A 19,630-nucleotide genomic window follows, 5' to 3' on the forward strand; every position below is an offset into this window, starting at 1 on the left:
CATTCTGACACTAGTGGTGAGTATTTAATTTTTTAATTGTGTTATTCATCTACATATAAGAGAGTTAATGTGAAATTGTTTTTGAATGCATATAGAGGGAGCGAATGAAGCTTCTTGTCAAGGCTTTTTGTTGCTCGGCTGACAAAGGGGAAGTGATGGATCCTGGGAAGCAACGTCGGTATGCAGATTACTGCACGCACATTGAAAATCCCAATGCAAAGAAGATGTTCAAGGAGCTGGCTAAGGAAGGTAAGAGGAGCCGGAAATCACGTAGCCAAAGAGCACAAGAAGTTTATGAGCATGGACAAAGTAGCCAACATCATGATGAACATCTCTCAGAGGTACAAGAAATTACTAGAGAAGATGTTGGTTCCCCAGAGGGTGCTCCTCCTAAGAAAAGTCGGAGAGTTAGCAGGTTAGGGAGGCAGTAAGGTGGTGGTCGAGGTCGAGATGGTCGACTTCAACTTATGTTAATTTTACTTTATGAATTGAACTTAAGTGTGTGTTGAAACAACTTATGTGTTTGGTTTGGAGTCTTTGTTTCGAGTACTTTTATGTTTGGTAACTCCTGTGTTTGTTGCAAATACTATGTTTTCAAGTATGCTCGTTAGAACCATGTAGTACTCCAATGCAGACAACATTTCCCTTCCTCATACCAAGGGTCGTCATCTTCGTTTCATAGTACTTTGACGACCCTAATTGTATTTACCACTTCAACACACAGAGTCGTTAATATCCTCAAATAGAAATCTAACAACCATTTTTCCCAAAACATCCAGGAGATGGAAAGAATATTTCTGGATAGAGTCGTCAGTGTTTATAATGAAATCAATGACGACCCTTGGTTAACAAAATATATCCAGGAGGTTTGAATTTATTTGGCTAGAGTCGTTAGATTTTTCATGTTAATGACGACTGTTTGTTGGATTTAGGAGTCGTTACTCTGCTATGGATATCTGTGACGACTCTCATTTTGAAACTAGAAAGGATTTTGATTTCATTTGGAAAATAACATTACATCTATCTCGTATTGCATAAGAGTGAATATGGGTATTCTTGAAGTTGATGAATCAAATTTTCGTCAACGTTGTATATTCTTTATGGTGAATGGAACTTAGTTTCCCCATTACGTATTAACCATAACCCATCGAAACGTTCCAGCTGAAATTAAACAAGGAATGTTATAACTTTGAAGCATGACAGAAGTATAAATATTAACGGAATACTCACTTTTTCCTTAAGAGGAGCTCTTGGATGGCGAAGTAGATCCCAACGGTCTGTTATTTTGAAATTCAAAATAAGGGTCGTTAGTTTTGTTTTTACACAAGATGACGACTCTGGAGATTTACCAGAGTCGTCACTGTTTTACTAAAACTGATAACGACTCTTTATGAAAACATTACATGTTATTGTTCTTTCCGGTGCGAGATTTAACTACCATTGCGGCTTCGATGTGATGAAACTGCTCTCCTCTCCATTTGGTATATTCTTTTTGGGCCACACGTCTATCGCCTTTGTGCCTCGCGAGAAACTCGTTGTACTTGTTGCACAATCTCATAACGTGAATTGTCCTATCACGAATGTGGGACGGTTCATAATCATAGCGTAAGAGTAAGTATTTGAACAAGAGGTAAAACTTATAAAAAAGCTTTGATCGATACTAACTAAGTATATTTGCATTTTCAGTTGGGGAAGGAGTATCGCTATTATGAGGAGCGAAACAGGCCCATACCAATCCACTGGAGTGATTGAATCACTCCAGAAATCTCCAAAATCAAAACCAGCAACTCTCGGGTTTTCAAGCAAAACCCGTAACCCCTTGTTTCACTCAAACTTGATCATACATCCAAATCTAATAGATTCTAAAGACCATACCATCTCTGTTATGCTTAAACAGAACTTCCCAAACAATTTCAGCCATTGAATCTCACTGGAAGACCTTCAAAATCCGAACCCTAATTCTGCCACCATTTTTCCCGCCATTTTCTGATTTTGAATTTGAGAAGAAGATGTCCCCCCCTAATCCTGTACGGACGTCCCTTTAGCACTTGCCGTCCTGGGTGAAAATAGTAAAGAAAGTGCCCCTTATAAATTGAGGTGTTCCTTAGTAATTGAGGTGCCCCTTATCCAACATTGAGAGTCCGAATAACACGTTTCCTCCGGGTGCAAAAAACATTTTTTCGAGTCGATTCTCCACAAGAGCTTATTCTTCCGAAAATAATTAAAACGAATTTATTAGAGAAATAATGAGTCCAAGCTAATGTATTTATGGGTTAAAATGTGTCGCACTTTCGTGCTTATCAAATTCCCCCACACTTACATTTTGCTAGTCCTCGAGCAAAACAAAAGTAGATCCGCTACACAGCTGGTCATAAAATAAGAGAGAGAGAGACCCGCTACACAGTTGGTCATAACATGCAAGAAAAAAGAAAAAACCCGCTACACAGCTGGTCATGACATGCAAGAAAAGACCCGCTACACAGCTGGTCATAACCCTAACAATCATTATTTTATTTTATTTTTTTAGACCCGCTAACAGCTGATCATTCATTTTTTTTTTATTAATTTTTTTTTTTGAGACCCGCTACATAGTTGGTCATAAAATGCCAGAAAATTCCTGAAAAAGAAAAATAAAACGTTAACCACTTCCCCCACACTTAAACATTACATTGTCCTCAATGTAATTGAGTCATCCAATGCAAAACTTAAGATGGGAAATCCATAAGATGCAAAAAAAAAAGTAAACGAAAAATAAAAATACACCTACTGGAATGTACAAAAAGGATCCCCATAAATTAATAACCTGAAAACTTGGGGATCGACCCAAAATACAATATTTACAAACGATAGCTTCACACTTATGTCATGAAAATGCGGGGACACTGAAACTATCAAAAACCAAGATTTATCCCTAAACCAAGTTTTTATTGCACAAGGAAGTGCATAAAGAACAAAATATGGGGATTCTATTGAGACTGGGGAATTATCAATCGACTCATGCATTGTATCAGGAATAGGCAAGTCCTCTGGGTATTTAGATGCAAAGTACTCCAATAAAATTTTAGAAGCACACAATTTTAACCCTAAATTAGGTAACTTTTGGAAGTCCACGGGTCTAGAAACAACCTCTAAGTTCGGTGAATTATCTTGTGAGATAGATTCATCTATGGAATTAGTCAAATCATCTACACAATCATCCACAGGGTCATTTACAAATTTTGTCTGGAACGGAGAGTCACTACAAGACTGATCATCATCATCATTAAATAATTTTTGGCATTCAAATATTCTCAGTCTTTGTTCCAAACTAGGTGGTGTGTGTTTATAATACTTCTCATATATCTCTAGAGGAGATTCTTCACTTACCTCATGTGGAGCAGAAACTCCACACCATTGCCTACGCTTATATTCAGCAAGCGTCATCTCAGATGAGGTTTCCTGATAATTTGACTTTCTACGTTTATATTCCGCCAGCGTCATCGTAGGTGACGTCTCCTCATAAGAAGTCGTCATCCTCAAAATGTCCCTGAAAAGAAATACAAAAACAAAAAGGAAAAAATAAAATCTAAAAAAATTGAAAATACTGTATAAAATTAAAAAAATAAAAATAAATAAATAAACCTAAAAATTAATCTAAAAACAAATCCGCGTCGGCGACGCCAAATTGATATGATTTTTAATTGCTGTAGTAAATAGATTCGAACTCTAAGACTTGTGAAGATTAAATTTAAAGGTTTAATGAAAATAATAAAAGGGAGAGTTATTGGGTCTAGGATTCCACCAAATTCATATCAATAGGCTCAATTATTTATTCTCAATAATTATCGCTCAATAAATAAAACAACAAGGACTCTTATTTTTTCCAAGGTAGATTCTCAAAATATTAGTTATAAATCGTAAGCATGGGACATCAAACATCTAAGCAAGCATGACCCATCTAATAAAATGATAACTAATTAATTCAAATCATAATTCTATTTTCATTAGTGCAAAAGTCGTATAGAAAATAAATTAAATTCACCATGTATGAAGTTCGGCTTCCTCCGTCGACCCAGTGTTGGGGTTTAGCTTCTCATGATAAGAACACACTCAAAAATATAATTCATAGCTCAAATGATGTTTTTATTAAATAAAACTAATAATACAATGAATCTGCAACGCTGTATTGGCGTTACAGAGGTCACTGTTACAATAAATGTTGCAAATTCAAATTAAACATGCCAAACTGACTGTTACGAGTACTGTCAATAAACGACAGTTCTCTGCGACAGTCCGTAGGCGTCAAACGCTCTTCTTCTTCTCTGCAGCAGCAGAGAAATCTGCTCTGCAACCCTCTGTTCTTTTGCCCAACTCTCGATCTCCTTCTCTGAGTCATGTATCTCCTATTTAAACAAACAGCAGCATCAAATCTTCGGGTTAATTATCACATATTCTCCATTATTCTCTTTTTATTCTCCCCGGTCTCTCACGGGAATAACTTCCCTTTTTATTCTCTTTCCACGTCTTCTGGTGGTGTACACGATCCAAACACGTTTGTTACATGACACTTGGATGAGTTAAACCCTATTCTGCCACGCGCTACTTCCAAACATATCGCAACAAAATACCGAAGATATCTTACTCTGTTTTCCTTCAGTCCACGTAACTTTCCTTTTTCTTCTCCTGCACGCGTTAACTGTGAGCAACGATCATTCAAACAGGTTCCATACACGCTGCCAGCGCACCAGATATTGAGTTATCTTCACTACAACCATGTGAAATCACAGACAAGCCCGTGTAATCTATTCTCCCTATGTGCTGCAATTCCCAACGATGTAGCCCAGCTTAGATGAATCAGAGGACTATACCAGCTCTGTATAAGAGAAACAGGCCCATACCAATCCACTGGAGTGATTGCATCACTCCAGAAATCTCCAAATCAGTAACTCTCGGGTTTTCAAGCAAAACCCGTAACCCCTTGTTTCACTCAAACTTGATCATACATCCAAATATAATAGATTCTAAAGACCATACCATCTCTGTTATGCTTAAACAGAACTTCCCAAATAATTTCAGCCATTGAATCTCACTGGAAGACCTTCAAAATCCGAACCCTAATTCTGCCACCATTTTTCCCGCCATTTTCTGATTTTGAATTTGAGAAGAAGATGTCCTCCCCCTAATCTTGTATGGACGTCCCTTTAGCACTTGCCGTCCTGGGGTGCAAATAGTAAAGAAAATGCCCCTTATAAATTGAGGTGTTCCTTAGTAATTGAGGTGTCCCTTATCCAACATTGAGAGTCCGAATAACACGTTTCCTCCGGGTGCAAAAAACATTTTTTCGAGTCGATTCTCCACAAGAGCTTATTCTTCCGAAAACAATTAAAACGAATTTATTAGAGAAATAATAAGTCCAAGCTAATGTATTTATGGGTTAAAATGTGTCGCACTTTCGTGCTTATCACGCTAAAATTATTCATCAATATATATTTGTCAATCTTTACATCTGCTTTGATTCTGAAAGATTGAACAGTCGTCGATACTTTCTTAGTAGTGTTGCAGACTTGATGAAGCGCTACCCAAGTATGTTATCATACTTTAGGTACCAAACTATTTCTTGATATTATTCTACTAAAGTTATCTTCCGTTTGGAATAAATTACGTAGTAGAGTCTTAAAATTTTCCAAGTTACTCAAGACGGATTAAGAATTGAAGATCACATGAAGACATCTAATGAATAAGATTCATCGACGTAAATAAGGAGGAATACACCTTTTCTTATTGAACTCATTTCCTTCTATCAAGTGATGTTTCTACTTCCAAGAACTTGTTGTAAAAATCGAAACTAAGCTTGAGAAAAAAACACAAGGGTTATTGAAATTTTCAAGACTTGCAAATTCATGCTTGAGTTTGTAAGATTTTGTTTTGGGATCAATTTACTACTAATGATTTTCATTCGCTTGAGTTCACGAACTTGAGAATTTATTTTGTGAATCTAACACTTATACAACTCAAAGTCAAAGGAATATAAGTTCCTCGAGTTCGTGAACCTATTACAGTGAGTTCATGAACTTATCGTAGATATTTTCTCTGAGAACTTTTGTCTTTTGAGTTCTCGAACCTATATAAGAAAAACTTCTTCTGAGCTATATCGTCATTTTAGTTTACGAACCTAGTACAAGAGGAATCTCATGAATCCTTTTTGCGATTGAGTTCTCAAACCTATGTAAGTAAGTTCGCGAACCTAGTACAAGAGATATCCACGGAAGCTATTGTTTATTTGAGTTCATGAACCTACCTACTTGAGTTCGCGAACCTATTAAGGCTTAAATTCTTCAGTAACTTATTTTGCATTTGAGTTCGTAAACCTACCTATTTGAATTCGTGAACCTACAAAGGTAAAGTTCTATATTTTCTCTCATTTTGCTCCAAAGACTCACCATGAGTTCATGGACCCAAAATCTTAATGAGCCAATCCCATAACATTCTATTAACTCATTCTTCATACGCTTGATTCCAAGTTTTCAAACATAAATGTCGTTGTTGACGCATTTAAATAAAAAAAGTTGTATTCCCCCCTAAAGGAAAGCTAGGTAGATGTTCAATCCAAACCTATTTGTTATTCCTCTTTTGTAGTATGTAATACTACTCAGCATGATGATATGTTTCTCTCCCTTAGTTTGTACTTTACACATCATGATGATATGTTTAGCATGAAAAGAAAAAGAGTTTATGAATTCCCCTTTCTTTGTCTACTTGGTGAGTTGGGAGAACAAAAATTTCTTCAATGAAGGTTTAGAGCCTGTCTTTATTGCCGACAACAAATACATGACCAAGTTTGCGTGGAAGTTCAAGTTTACATATCCCTAAATGGAGGGCTTGTTACATTCTGAATGTAATATATCATCGTCACTGATTATTGTTATTATTATATTGAATGTATTCTCTTAGAAGATTCACAATGTTCATAGATACTCCGTTATCGATGCCATAGATACTCGGTTATCGATGCTCATGGGGATGAAGTCTTGTGTTTTTTTTTTTTTTTTATTTTGGTCTACTTCTTTGTTTTCCTTTAGAGCTGCCCTGTTCTATTTTGGAATTAAAAGTATGTACTTACAACAAGGTAACCAAGTTCTTACCCGCAAGAACCATAATGTCCAAGTGTTTTGATGTACACAAAAAGATAGTCTCATGAGGAAATTTTCTTGCACTTGCGTTAATTAAATAATTCATGAATAAGATAATTCGTTGCCTTAATTTTCTTGTAAATGAAGAATATGCAGAACTGAAATTTTGAAATGAGAAGAGAGAAGAGAGAACCAAACCAACAAACACTAAAGATGGAACCAGTGAAGACAAATGATGGAACCAGTGAAGCACCGACACATCAGTATTGGCGCCGTGCCGCGTCAGACGCACAACGGACGCACGATGCGCGTGGGACACCGACACGACACACGTGTAGAAATCTATACTCCATTTTAGTAGTTTGGTAACCTAGTGTGTCAATGAAATCAGTATAATAGTTAATTTTTCTATATGTGAGCTAATCTAACGACATAAAATTGAGTTTTTTTCATGTATTTACGTGATTAATATATCTGGTACATATTAAGCTATAAAAAACCAAGGTGATACTCTTTGAGTTACAAAAACAGTTGCCATAATATTTGGCCTTAATAAAAACCATTTGAAGAAAAAATGGCACAAAAACCCCATTTCATTTGATTATATGTAAATTTAGTTTTTAGGATCTTTCAAAAATCCAGAACTGACCTTCCGTGCATACTTTGTCGATTTCAAAGGAAATTTTGACGGAAGTTAACTGAAAACAGATCAAAACAAATCTTCTCCCTGTTTCTTCGTGTTTTCTTAGGGTTTCAATTCAAAAATTCGATTTCACAAAAGAGAAGAGAAGAGAAGTTGATTCGTGATCATCTCCTGCCGATTTTTTAATTCAAATCGATTTCTTAGTTTTTAATCATCTGCTAAGAAATCATATTTAAAAAAAAGATGATTTTCCATGTTATGATTCTCTTCGTGTTTTTAGGTTTTGATTTCATCATTCAGAGAAGAGAAGTTAATTCAAGATCAATTTCATGCCGATTTTCTTTTAGTTTAATTGATGAATAGAACCGAAGTTACAGTTTCACTGTATTCTAGATCTGCTTTCAACTCAGTTTATATCTCGGCTTTATTATCAATTGAAATTGCATCAATTGAAGTTATTTTGAATATAATTCATTGAATTTAAGTTTTCAAATTTCATTTGATATTTGTTTTGACTGATTTTTTTTCATTTATTCTCTTGTGTACATCTTTTTACAGTTAAACATGTTGATTATGTTAATTTTCTGTAGGTGTTTTATGTTTGTTTCGTTTTAGATTAAGTTTGTCAGAGTTTTGGAGGCTTTGATAATTTGCTGGAACCAAAACAGGTTTCATCATATTACATATGTTTTCATCTGGAATATGTTAGGACCATTTTTGGTTTCATCATTTTTTACTATTTTTTTTCTTATATGGATTCATCTGCACTATGTTGGAATTTTTTCATTTGAAAGCAATCAGACATTTGAATCAATTTTACAAGACAAAGTAAATTTGAAAATTAAAACCATGCATAAGAAATTGAAATCTGTTATAAACTATTATAAGTATTTGGAATCGAAACATATAATGTTGCAAAATGCTACTACATCTAGTTAACAAGTATTACAACTAGTTTGTTCATATTGTTGTAACCTATCATCTGCATCATATTTTGCCAGCGGTGCTTCATATTCTCTAGAAATCCCATATTTTAAGATTTTCGATCAAAGTTCTCGCCCATCCGTGTTTGGCTTTATAAGAGTTTTCTTCAGCACCAACATTCTCTTCACTTTGAGCAAGCACTCAATTGATAGTACCAGCAATCTTTGCGATATGCTATTTATTCACTGAACTTCCAGCACCGACATTCTCTTCACTTCCAGCAACATGCTTTTCATTGCCATCAGCAACCTGCAGTACATGATCAATGTACTCTTTAACACTAATATCATCTTCCCCTACGCGTTGGACAAAGCCTTTTTCCTGTTCACCATACGGAAGCAACAATGATTTTTTACGGTGACCCACATTCATCTGCAGAACACAAAAAATTGGTGTTTAGTTAAATTGTTTGATGTAACCAAGATTGGTTTCATCAAAACAAATTTAGACAAAAACATATGGAACCAAACATTGTTCCGGAAAATATTAACAACATTTTTACCATTAAAAAGTGAAACCAATACGGAACATATGGAACCAAACATTGCACTGATACGACTATGTTTCTCTTTTTCTCCATGTTGTTAAACCATATCTAAACCATAAGCACCAACAAAATGATGAAACCATAACCATAACTGAACAATTATGAAACCAATGACTGAAAATGGTGAAACCAAATCTGGTCATATCAATTAAACACACCCAACAGAGAACACACCCAACAGAAATATGAAACCATAAGTGGAGATGGTGAAACCAAATATGGTTTCATCAATAAGATGAATACAATATAACAACAGGAAATGGTCAAGCATTTGTAACCACAAGAGGAAATGAGGAAACCAAATCTGGTTTATCAGAAAAATAAGAAATAAAACCTACGAACATAATTTATTAAAATTGAATTGATTCACATTCAATTGAAAAAAACCCAAAAATCAAAGAAGATTAAACCTAATAATCTCTATTTCACATTCAATTGAAAAGAAATGAAGCATCAACCTAATTAATGGCTACGCTCATGTTGATTTCATCAAAGAAAGACCAAAAAAATTAACATCAGCAACACCGAAACCATGGAGTTGGTATGATTCTTACCTTTTGGAGTTTTTTTCATTCTTTCCTTTAACTTTTCATCTCTTTTTTTTCTTCTCTTTTTTAGTTTTCTTCTTCACCATTTTGTTGTTTAAGAGGATTTAGTCAGAAAATTGAGACGATTTAGGTCACAATTGGTGTCATTCGTTGAAGTAAGTAATCATTGAAGAAGAGAGGAACGGAAAATTGAAAATCGGAGGATGATTTTCGCTACCGATGAAGACAGGGATAATGAATTTCTTAGATCTGATATTTTCTTATGTTTGAGAGACCAAGAAAGAGAACTAGAAGAAGATACGTGGTGGTGTAATATGTGAGGTTATTTTCGACAGTTGGGGGAATTTGGAATTTATTTACACCATTTGTTTTGTTGGAGCTTTATTACTTGGATGGTGACAGCTGTGGGGCTGTAACCCGCGCGTTATATCTGATATATAATGCTATGATCTTGGTATATAAAAAATATTTTATTAATATATATATAAAGACGTGTCGTGTCCTGATGATTTTAGATTTTTTCCGGTCCCCGCATCTGTGTCGTGTCGTGTCCCGTGTCAGAGTCCGTGCTTCCCTGGATGGAATAGGGTCTTGGTCATCTGCCAGTGAGCCATGTTGCCTAGTTGAGACAGTTTAGTCATTTATGTGCTTTCAGCTAAGCATCATTGTGGGCCATAAATGAAATAGGAGGTCTTAGGGTTTTAGGCTCTGTTTGAGTAAGAAGAATTTTAATCAAAAATTGATTTAGGCTCTGGTTTACAGAGAGAGGTTACTTGTTGATTTTTCATAACCATGGGAGACAAACCAACTATTGAAGATGTCGCTGCTATCGCTAATTCAAACGCTGTTCGATTGACAAAAGTGGAGACTCAGTTATCAGAGATTAAAGCTGCCATAGAAAGTTCAGATAATAAGATTGATGCTCAGTTTGCTTATCTCTTCAAATTGTTGGGGGTAGTTCCACCACCACCTTCAGGGGATGATTGTTTTACTCAACCAACAAAAATAGATGGCTCCATTCCTGGATCTAACTCTGATTCTAATCCGGGAATCGTCAAGAACCAGGGTACGTTTCATCCAACTCCTAAATTTGATTTTCCTAAATTTGATGGTACAAATCCGAGAGATTGGGTTCGAAAATGTGAACACTACTTTTTACTTCATAAGATAGAGGATTCTCAGAAAGTTTATTTAGCTTCGGTTCATTTTGATGATAAAGTGGAACCCTGGTTTTTTGACTACCAACAAGGTAAGACTAATATTCCTTGGGAGTCTTTTGTTATGGATCTGTGTGTTCAATTTGAGGATGTAGCTCATGATAGTCATGTGGATAGTTTTAATAAACTCTCTCAAACAACCACAGTGGAGGATTATTTTGATCAATTTGAACGTTTGAAGACTCATATGTTGGCTCACAATCCAAATCTCACAGAAAATTATTTTGTTCTTAGCTTTATCAAGGGATTGAAAAAAGAAATTCGTCACCCTGTTCAAACCTGTAAGCCAGAAACTACCTCCAGAGCTTTTTACTTGGCTAGGATGCAGCAATCTTATGTGACTAATCAAGTGCAAAATCCTAAAACAATTTCTAAAAAAAGGCCCCCATCCACTAGTCACTGTTCAAACTCTTCACAATCTGTGAAACCTACTCTCTCAATTCCCTCTTCCATGGATAAACCCACTATCTCATCTTCTAAGCCATTCGTTGCTCATCCCCACACAACCATTAAAACTGCTCCTGATACAGCCCCCATTAGAAGATCAAAACTTACTCCAGGGCAAATAAAAGCTCGACGAGACAAGGGATTGTGTTATAACTGTGACGAATATTATAGGCCTGATCACATTTGCAAAACACCACAACAATTGATTTGTAAAAATTGTGCAAAAGTGGAGACAACATCTCAGCAGTAATCAATTCATCATCCATAGGGACCATCAAAGCTTGAAACACTTCATGGAGCAGCGTATGTCCACTACACTTCAACGGAAACAGCTCATGAAACTCATGGGATCCGACTACATCATCAAGTACAAGAAGGGTATGGACAAGAAGTCTGCGGATGCATTGTCAAGACTCCCTACTTCAAACTCTGAATGCAACTCTCTCTCTCTCTCTCTCTCTCTCATGCTGATTCAGCCACACTGGGATCAAGATCTCATTACCAGTTATGAGTCTGATGTCGTTTAGCACAACAGATTGCTTAGCTGTTGATCAATCCTGTTCCACCGTATTTCATTTACAAGCATGGCATTCTACGATATAAGGGCATACTCTTTGTGGGTTCAGGTAATGATATTAATGCTTCACCCATAGGGGGACATTCAGGTATAGTGGGCACTTCAGTAGAGCTAAGACATATTTTTTCTGGCCAAAAATGAAGAGTGATGTTATCCAATTCATTTCCACTTGTGATGTTTGTCAATGTAACAAGGGTGATCATTCGTTTCCAGCTGGTCTTCTTCAGCCATTGCTCATACCTGATCAGTCTTGGCAACACATTTCAATGGATTTTATCGAGGGTCTTCCGCAATCACACAAGAAAACTGTCATTTTAGTAGTTGTTGATGACTAGCCAAATACAGCCATTTCATACCTCTTAGTCATCCTTTTACGGCTCTTTCGGTTGCTAAGGAATTCCTTTCTTACATCTTTAAGCTACATGGGTTGCCTAGTTCTATAATCTCTGACAGGGATAAGATCGTTATCAGTCAGTTTTGGCAGGAGCTTTTCAAATGTTTAGGTGTTACAACTCACAAGCAGATCACGAACAAACTGTACCCAGCGTCAGGGTACTGTTGTGGTGTACCTTGGAATTTATGATGTTGGGATGAAAGGGAAGGGGTTTAAGAGTTCATCTTCTGTGTCTATTTGGTGAGTTGGGAAAAACCTCTACATTGAGGCTTTGAAACCTTTCCTCATTGACTTTTTTGCTTCCCTTAAATCAATCGTAGCCATCTGTGAGTAGTTAAAAACTAATCATTTATGGTTTAGCAAAATGATTTTTTTGTTGTGTTTAGTGCATTTCACAACTATGGATAGTTGCGGATCTGCGGTGCTAACCTAGTTGTGATGACAGTCACTGTGTGATGCTCATGGGGCTGATGTCTTGTGTTTTTTATTTCGATCTATTTCTTCTTGTCATTGTGTTTTATTTTTCTTTGGGGCAGCCCTATCTGGAATTAAAAGTACGTTCTGTTTTGGAATTAAAAGTATGTCCCGACAAGAAGTTAACCAGTTTTTACCTGCAAGAGCTATGATGTGCAGGCGTTTTGATGTACATAAAAAAGATAGTCTTGCGAGGAATTTTCAGTTACGGATTCAAAATTAGGATAAGTCGTAGCCTTAATTTTCTTGTACTTGCGTTGTTTGAGTTGAAGACTCAAAAGTGACTGAAGAACATGCAGAACTGAAATTTTGAAATGAGAAGAGAGAACCAACAGCAACAACACTAACAAAATACCCAAGACAACTTGTAGAAATGAAGAATGAAAATGCTACAACAACACTAACAAAATATCCAAGACAACTTGTAGAAATGAAGAATGAAAATGCTAACTATTTCTTCCCCTCTGCTTTCTCACAACGATGGAATGTATTCGTATAGGGGTTGTTTGGTAACCATTATTTTAATTGATTATCAGCTTATAATTCATTATGCAGATTATAATGAATTATATATGCGTTTGGTAACCATTATAATAATTGCTTATTTTAATCATAATTGAAAAAATCCATTATTTCCATAAACATGAAAAAGTTATTTTGAAAATTTATTATAATCAATTATTTTTTCGAAGGAACTCAAATTGAATTTTTCTTCTTATTTTATCTAAACTATCAAGAGAGAGACAAAAAATCAACATAGGACTAAACAATCAAGCTTATTATAGGGGCGGCATGGTTTATTAGAGGGGCAGCATTGTGATAGTAATGTCCCTTTAGTTGGTTATGGGATGTCCTAAAGGGGCTGTAAATTGATTAGATTACCCTTTTCACTTTAAATCAACCAAAATCAAATCATTTTTTTTAAACCTAATGAATCCGAAAAAATCAAATCAGCTTTTTTTCATCATCTTCTTCATCTTCTCTTCTCCTCCATCAACCGTAACCTCCACTAAAACTGAAAATTTCATCGTCTTCGATTAATCGGCGATTTGAAAAATGTTCGGAAAAATCCAGTTAGGGTTTAGTTTATCGTGTTGGATCTAAGATAATTTTGTATAAAATTAGGGTTTTGTATGAAAATTGAAATTGAAATTTCTGGTTGCATGTGAGTTACGGTTGGTAATAACTCAAATACGAACCGTAACTGCAGATTGGGTTGATGTTACGGTTGGTTTTACTCAAATACCAACCGTAAGTTCTTAGTTTTGAGAAATATGTTCAGTTACGGTTTGTATTTACATCATATTTATCAACCGTAATTGAGTTACGGTTTGTTACTCAAACAACCATACCAACCGTATATAATCTTGTGCCTTAAGAATTTATCAAATAATGATTTACGGTTCAAAAGTTAAGTTGACACACCAACCGTAACCAACCGTAGGGTAGTTACGGTTGGTCTCGATTCATTAGTTACCAACCGTCATTTAGTTACGGTTGTTGTCCAAATTTAATTACCAACCGTAACTGGTTTTACGATTGGATCTTCCCCAAATTTAACCAGTTACAGTTGGTATTCGATAACATACGAACCGTAACTAAGAGTTACGGTTGGTCACGAGCAAAATTGCAACCGTAAGTTCTTCTGAAAATTTAAAAGTTTTGATTTTATTACGTACTTTGGATAATTTTGAGCGAGAAAAAGCTAATGGGAACTAATTTAGAAGTATACCGGGTCACTGGAATCACTCATTTTGGTTGAGTGAATCAAAATCTAGGGTTTCACAAATATCACAAAAGTTTTTCTTTTTCTTCTCCTCTGAACTTTTTTTTTTAACTCTAAAAATCTGATTTTGTTTTGATTTTGAGTTAATATAAGTGAAATTAATCATTAACACTAAACTTGATTATCATCACTAAACTAGGTTATCAATAATGAGGGTTAATTTGTCATTTCCAGTTTTTTTATAAGGGACACCTTGAATGATCATGTAATGACCCTTTTTGTCCTAATAAAATGCCGCCCCTATAATAAGCTTGAAAAAAATATCCTAGATCATTGTTCTTTCCTCTCATTTTTGAGATCATCATTCTAAGATAATCAATTATCTGAAAAAAGTGTTAGGAAAAATTTATTTTTAAAATAATTTTATCAAAATCATTTATCAATTTATGATTATCTATAATCATAAATAGATAATCATAAATTTTACCAAACAAGGCCCTAGTGTTTGATCTGATTCTACCCCCACAAGCCCAATGAAAAGTGGAAGCCATGAACAGTATTATGGGCCGATGTTGTGCATTTTTTTTTTGAACGATTTTTTGGGGACCATGGTTTTTTTGGGGGACCATGGTCCATTAGGCCACCTACCTTATAGTTATAAGGGGTGTCCTAAAGCATTGAAATGACTAACCTACCCTTAACCTAATTTAATTTAAACCAACCCAATAACCACCTATATATATATATAACCACCACCACCTCCCACCATCGCCAATTACCACCACCACCACCTCCGATTATCACCACCACCAACCACCGATTACCACCGCCCACCACCGCCGATTACCACCACCACCACCTCCGATTATCACCACCACCAACCACCGATTACCACCACCACCTCTGATTACAACCACCACCAACCACCACGACCACTATATATTTATATATAGCTTAATTTAAAACATTAACAAAGATATTCTCACAAACCCATTACTTGTCATTCGTTTTTTGTTGAATAAATGAGAAGTAATCATTAAAATGAGTTGAAAATGGAAGTTGCAGAGAGGTTTAATGGAGGGTTTTTTTTCAGAGAAAAATTCGGTTACCAAGAATTAATTTTTTCTTAACCGAACTCAGAGTTCGGTTGATTCGCAAAAAAATACTTTTAACCGAACTCCTTGTATTAGAACAACACAAGTCCATAAGTTCAGTTCCTTCGCAAAATAAGGATATCACCGATCTTTAGTTTACGAAAATAATGAGAAGTCCACAAGTTCGGTTCGTTCGCAAAAATGTTAAGTTTTCTTTGTAACCGAACTCTACCTTTGAAACTTCGTATCCGAACTCTACCTAATTCGCCAAGAAATAAATTTCGTAGTAACCGAACGTCTGCCTAATTGCATATATGCATATATAAGCCCAGTTCGGTTGATTCGCAAAATATGTTGAAGTTTGCGAACCAACCGAACTTCTAACACTAGGTTACTTTTAACCTGCAGTTCGGTTGGGACTTGGTTGCGTCGAAGTTTGCGAACTAACGGAACACACAAGATGTACCCAAATAAATTGTTAAGTTCAAAATTGGGTTACCTACCATTTTATCCTAGGTAACCGAACATTACACTGTACGACCAAAACCTCCATTAACGAGCGAGTTTGGTAACCTGCGTGTTTGGAAAACGTAACCGAACTACACTTTCAGGTGTGTTCGGTTAAATGTTCTTGACATATGGTAAATGAACTGGCCCAAATCTACATAAAAAATTTTATTTTTTTTGAAAGTTTGGAGCAATTCAACCAACATTATCTAAGTTTGAAGCCTACCTGGGTACCCAAATACCCTTCCTCCGGTTGTGGTTGGTAAAATCCATCATTTTTCATGTTTTTCTTCTTCATCTTCTGTAACTTTACTCTCTCAATAATTCTACTTCTTTAAAAAAAAAACATCTGATTTTTTAATCTCACTAATTATCTTTAACTTAATCATCTCACTAATCATTACACTAACTATTATTAACACTAACTAATCATCACCCAAAATTAATCAGGAGGGTAATTTAGGTATTAATATAAATATCTAGATAAGGGGTGACCTAGATTTACTTCTAATGTCTTTACCCAAAATAAAACCATGGTCCCAAAAAAAAAATCATGGTCCCTGGAAAATCGTTCTTTTTTTTTTGTTGGTAATCCTAGTGATTTGTTCTCTATAGACCCGTCTGATATGCGATCACTCAGCGGCCATTTGAAATTGATGACCAACTAATTGTTCGCATTGAGAACTGAATTGGCAAAACATAATGCATGTGTTTGTGCAAAGAAATAATACAAATTGTTAGCAACAAGGAATTGTGTTGGTAGTTGGATTAGGACGAGGGTCACTAATTAAATACTACGACTATGAGTATTCATGGCCTTGCTCGTTGCTTGCATTGAAAACTTGAATATATTTATATATGCAAACGAATAAAAGCAAAAATCTAAGACTGCAAAGAAGATATTGATAAACAAAGACTGTCTAAAATAGCTCCTTTAAGAACCAAATTCACCAAAACATCCCAAGAAAAACTAAAGCAATTGCTTCAAAATAAAGTCATGGCAAACCAATTGACCGAATAGCTCTAATTCTTCTCCCATCGAATCCTTCTTCTTTAAACATAGGGTTCATTGGTATCGCTTAGCATATGATTTGCCCCAACTGATAATCCATTTTCATCCCAAAGTAAGAAATTGAACCAGGATTGTGGTTGTCTTATCTTTTTGTCGAACAATTGTTATGGTGTACTAGTTGTAACGACCAGAGGCACAGAGGTCCTTGAGTCTAGCACCCATTTTGTACCCATATGGAGATTAATAACTAACTAATGAGAGCAAAACAAGGCTCTCTAATTCATGACTTTAACTAATCTATTTTTTCAGCATATCAAGAAAAAAAATGACTCCGAAAAATGTACTACCCACAAACAATAACTTGGAACTGGGAATCACGTGATGCCATTAAGACAAAAAATCCACGACATGGGGGTGATTAATTAATTATTTAATTAAAACAAAAACCAAAGAAATAGAGAGAAGAGAGGAGGGGTGGTGAGATTTTTTAAGGTATTAATTAGAAGTTAATTAATTTAATTTAGAACAGTAAAAGAAAAACATATGGCAAAAATGTTCATGTTGTTGTTGCTAACATAGAGGAGATCTTTGAGGGATTCCTTTTCTTCTACTCATACTTGTTGCCATATCTTCACTACTTGAATCACTACTACTAATGTTATTAGCTGATCTTCCACATACTATATAACCACTTCTTTTCTTTCTAACAAATTCGGTACATATCATCATACTCATGTTCTCGGAACCGGACGACGAACTCATCGGCTCGTCGTAATCTACAATCGTTGAATTTGTCATTTCGTCGTCTTCATCGTAACAGCAGTCTCCGTTATCTTGTGGGACGAGAAAGTCTGGACTAAGTTGTAATGTATGGCAAACCTTTAAGTACGGAGATAAACTCTTCTTATGTTTTAGCAAATAATCCACCTGTTAATTATCACATCAACTAAGTTACATAATGGCATATTTAACTAGCCGAACACTTTAAATGATCATTAAATGAGAAAATTTAAAATTTAAAATGGATTAAAATTGAATATATTTTCAGTTTATTGCGTATTAAATGAAAATTGATCCGTTAAAAATGTAGACGAGTTTCCGGTTCTGAATTTTATTTCTAATTTTCAAGCTAAACTGATGCATATGTATCTCATTATTCGCTACTACTGGGAATTGATATCATAAAATGTTAAACGATCAAAATTGGAAAATAGACATATTCTTGGAGTTTGATGGATCTTTATTTTCTTACCTTGCAACCGAGAGAGCAATGAACATAAGGTTCTTGTAAGCTTCTATCACATGAAGTACAAAAGTTTCCAGAGCCTTTAAACTGTCTACTTTGAGGTCTCTTCTTAATAAACACCACCTTTGAACTGTTAATGGTATAAGACTACACATAACCCAGAAAAACAAAGAAAAGACATATCAGTATCATGCTTCACGTAATTGAGATACATACGCCTTAATTAATCAAAAAAACATGCATATTATCAATATGAACAAAATTACCAACCTGAACACTAGAGCAATCAATAAGTTTCTCAAGGTCTTCCAGTCTAACAACGTCGTGATAAACGTAACGACGAATCTGAACGAGCCGATGATAACGATGAGCAGGTAAACAATGCGGACAAATACTAGTACAACAATCCAAACAGAATACATTCTTCTCGTTTTTCTTTGCTGTTTCATGTGCTGGACATCCTGCAAAGAACTTCTGTGTGTATAGTGCTTCCAGCCATGCAGGTTTCTGAATTCCCTGTAAATAATCAAGGGAACAACCATTAAAACAAAAAAAACAAACAAAAAAAAATAATCTTCAAACCAAAATCAATAACAGAAATTCTAAATTTTGGTACGTAATTAAAACAAAACGTAAACCCACCATGATACTAGTTCCTCCGGGGAGTGGAAGGCCACTGCCCAAGCACAGGAGAGTATTAATAGAGAGGAGCAAAAGCTAGTACTGGGACAGTGAGAAAAGAGAAGAGGATTAGGATGTGGAAATGAAACACACACACTCACACACAAGAGAAGAAGGGGAGGGGGTAAATATTTATTCCTCTATGATGAGTTATATAGAGATAAAACACACACTCACACACAAGAGGAGGAGGAGAGTAAGATACGAGGAGAACGTGGGTGGTGTTTCCATGTCTCCGATGCCATAAAACTTTAAACAATTAGGTCTCATCACCTTGGCTCAAGAGCTTACAAACACTAAAGTAATTTACTTAAGTTTATGGGTGCTGCCCAAGAAATTTTAATTTTTTTTCTTTTTTATAATTCTGATTCTTCTACCTAAGTGATGAATGATATTGGTTACTTCTTCCTTTGGACTTTGACCT

General features: G+C 35.4%; 1 protein-coding gene across 1 annotated transcript; it reads right to left on the reverse strand.

Moving 5' to 3' along the window:
- Positions 1–17,741: 17,741 nt before the first annotated feature.
- LOC113277804 lies at positions 17,742–19,411 on the reverse strand. The gene is made up of 4 exons (XM_026526799.1): positions 19,168–19,411; positions 18,796–19,041; positions 18,532–18,672; positions 17,742–18,206 (listed from the first exon to the last, which is right to left on the reverse strand). Exons 1-4 carry the CDS (start codon positions 19,168–19,170, stop codon positions 17,850–17,852), a joined length of 747 nt encoding a protein of 248 aa, XP_026382584.1. The 5' UTR covers positions 19,171–19,411; the 3' UTR covers positions 17,742–17,849.
- Between the last annotated feature and the right edge of the window lie 219 nt (positions 19,412–19,630).

The sequence above is a fragment of the Papaver somniferum genome, chromosome 5, assembly GCF_003573695.1.
Source record: "Papaver somniferum cultivar HN1 chromosome 5, ASM357369v1, whole genome shotgun sequence".
Taxonomy (NCBI): domain Eukaryota; kingdom Viridiplantae; phylum Streptophyta; class Magnoliopsida; order Ranunculales; family Papaveraceae; genus Papaver; species Papaver somniferum.